The sequence below is a fragment of the Wasmannia auropunctata genome, unplaced genomic scaffold (assembly GCF_000956235.1).
Source record: "Wasmannia auropunctata unplaced genomic scaffold, wasmannia.A_1.0 LD336085.1, whole genome shotgun sequence".
Taxonomy (NCBI): Eukaryota; Metazoa; Arthropoda; class Insecta; order Hymenoptera; family Formicidae; genus Wasmannia; species Wasmannia auropunctata.
In genome coordinates, this window is record NW_012026805.1 from 2,666,656 (window position 1) to 2,668,251 (window position 1,596).

Consider the following 1,596-nt stretch of genomic DNA (forward strand, 5'->3'; position numbering starts at 1 on the left):
GACTGGCCCCAAGGGCTGACAGAAATAAACGAGATACCCGAATTGAGAAAGAACGTTTGCCTAACCACGAACATCGACGATTGTAGTATTCTCCGCAAGTATTTGTCATATGCGAAGACAGTACGCATCGTGGCTCTATGCCTGCGTTTTCGACCGGGAAACATGTATCGGGGGGAATTATGCATAAAAGAATTAGACGAGGCGGAAATACGTGTCATGAAAATCATTCAAGCATCGTGTTTTGCATGCGAATTAAACGAACTAACAAAAAAGCAAGCGATAAAGAAGAGCAATATCGCGGCATTAAACCCATTCATTGACAGTAACGGTCTAATTCGTGTCGGTGGGCGCCTTAAAAACTCGGAATTGACGTTCTCTCGGAAGCACCCGATTTTAATCCCTAATCGTCATTTTCTCACGGATCTCATTATCCGGGAAACTCACGAAAGATACCATCACACCGGTATTCAAACGACTCTCTATAATATCAGACAGAAATTTTGGATTCTCGACGGTCGAAATCAAGTGCGCAAAATAGTGCGGTCGTGCATGCGCTGCTTCCGATTTAGTGCCGATACGGTCAAATATAAAATGGGTGATTTACCTAAAGTGCGAGTACGCGACGCACTCCCATTCGCAAACACGGGTATCGATTTTTGCGGGCCATTTTTCATCAAAAAGAAAAAATACAGAAATAGAAACAGAATTAAGGTTTACGTCTGCGTATTCGTATGCATGGCCATAAAGGCGGTTCATCTAGAAGTAGTGAGCGATCTCACCACTGAAGGATTTATCGCCGCGCTTCGACGTTTCACATCTAGACGAGGTATCCCGACACATATTTATTCCGACAACGGGACAAATTTCATCGGAGCAAATAATCAGCTAAGAGCCTTATACGTACTCCTTAATTCTGACGAACATAAAACCCAGATAAATCAGTTCGCCATTAAACATCGTATCACATGGCATTTCATACCGCCTATCGCTCCTCATTTCGGGGGACTATGGGAGTCCACCGTGAAATTGTTTAAACACCATTTCAAACGGGTAATCGGAGAACTTTTATTCACGTTCGAGGAGTTGAATACGTTCGTAATCGAAGTCGAAGGGATTCTAAATTCAAGGCCTATCTCCCCTCTTTCATCCGATCCAAACGATCCTTTAGCGTTGACACCCGCTCATTGCTTGATCGGCAGACCTCTGATTAATATGCCTGAGTCGGACCTTTCATCTGTCCCAGCTAACCGTCTCTACTTGGGAGCACATTACCAAAGTACGTCAAGATTTCTGGTCTCGCTGGAGTTTAGAATACCTCAACGAGCTGCAAGTCCGCCACAAATGGACCAAAGATGGAGATAAAATCGACACCGGCGCAATCGTACTTATCAAGGACAAGGGTCTTCCGTGTATGCAGTGGCCGCTAGGCAAGGTCATTGAGACCCATCTTGGCGCAGACGGAACCCCTCGAACCGTCACCGTCAGAACGGCCACGGGAGAATTCAAGCGATCCGTGAAGTGCATATGTCCGCTTCCTACTGACTCATAAATATTGTACAACAATTGATTTTACGAAGCCGAGTCTTACAATTTTAC

General features: G+C 44.9%; 1 protein-coding gene across 1 annotated transcript; it reads left to right on the top strand.

Annotated features, from left to right (window-relative positions):
- The first annotated feature begins 162 nt into the window (after positions 1–162).
- LOC105448539 lies at positions 163–1,362 on the top strand. Its single transcript, XM_011687185.1, has one exon. The coding sequence runs from the start codon at positions 163–165 to the stop codon at positions 1,360–1,362; it is 1,200 nt and encodes a 399-aa protein (XP_011685487.1).
- Positions 1,363–1,596: the final 234 nt, after the last annotated feature.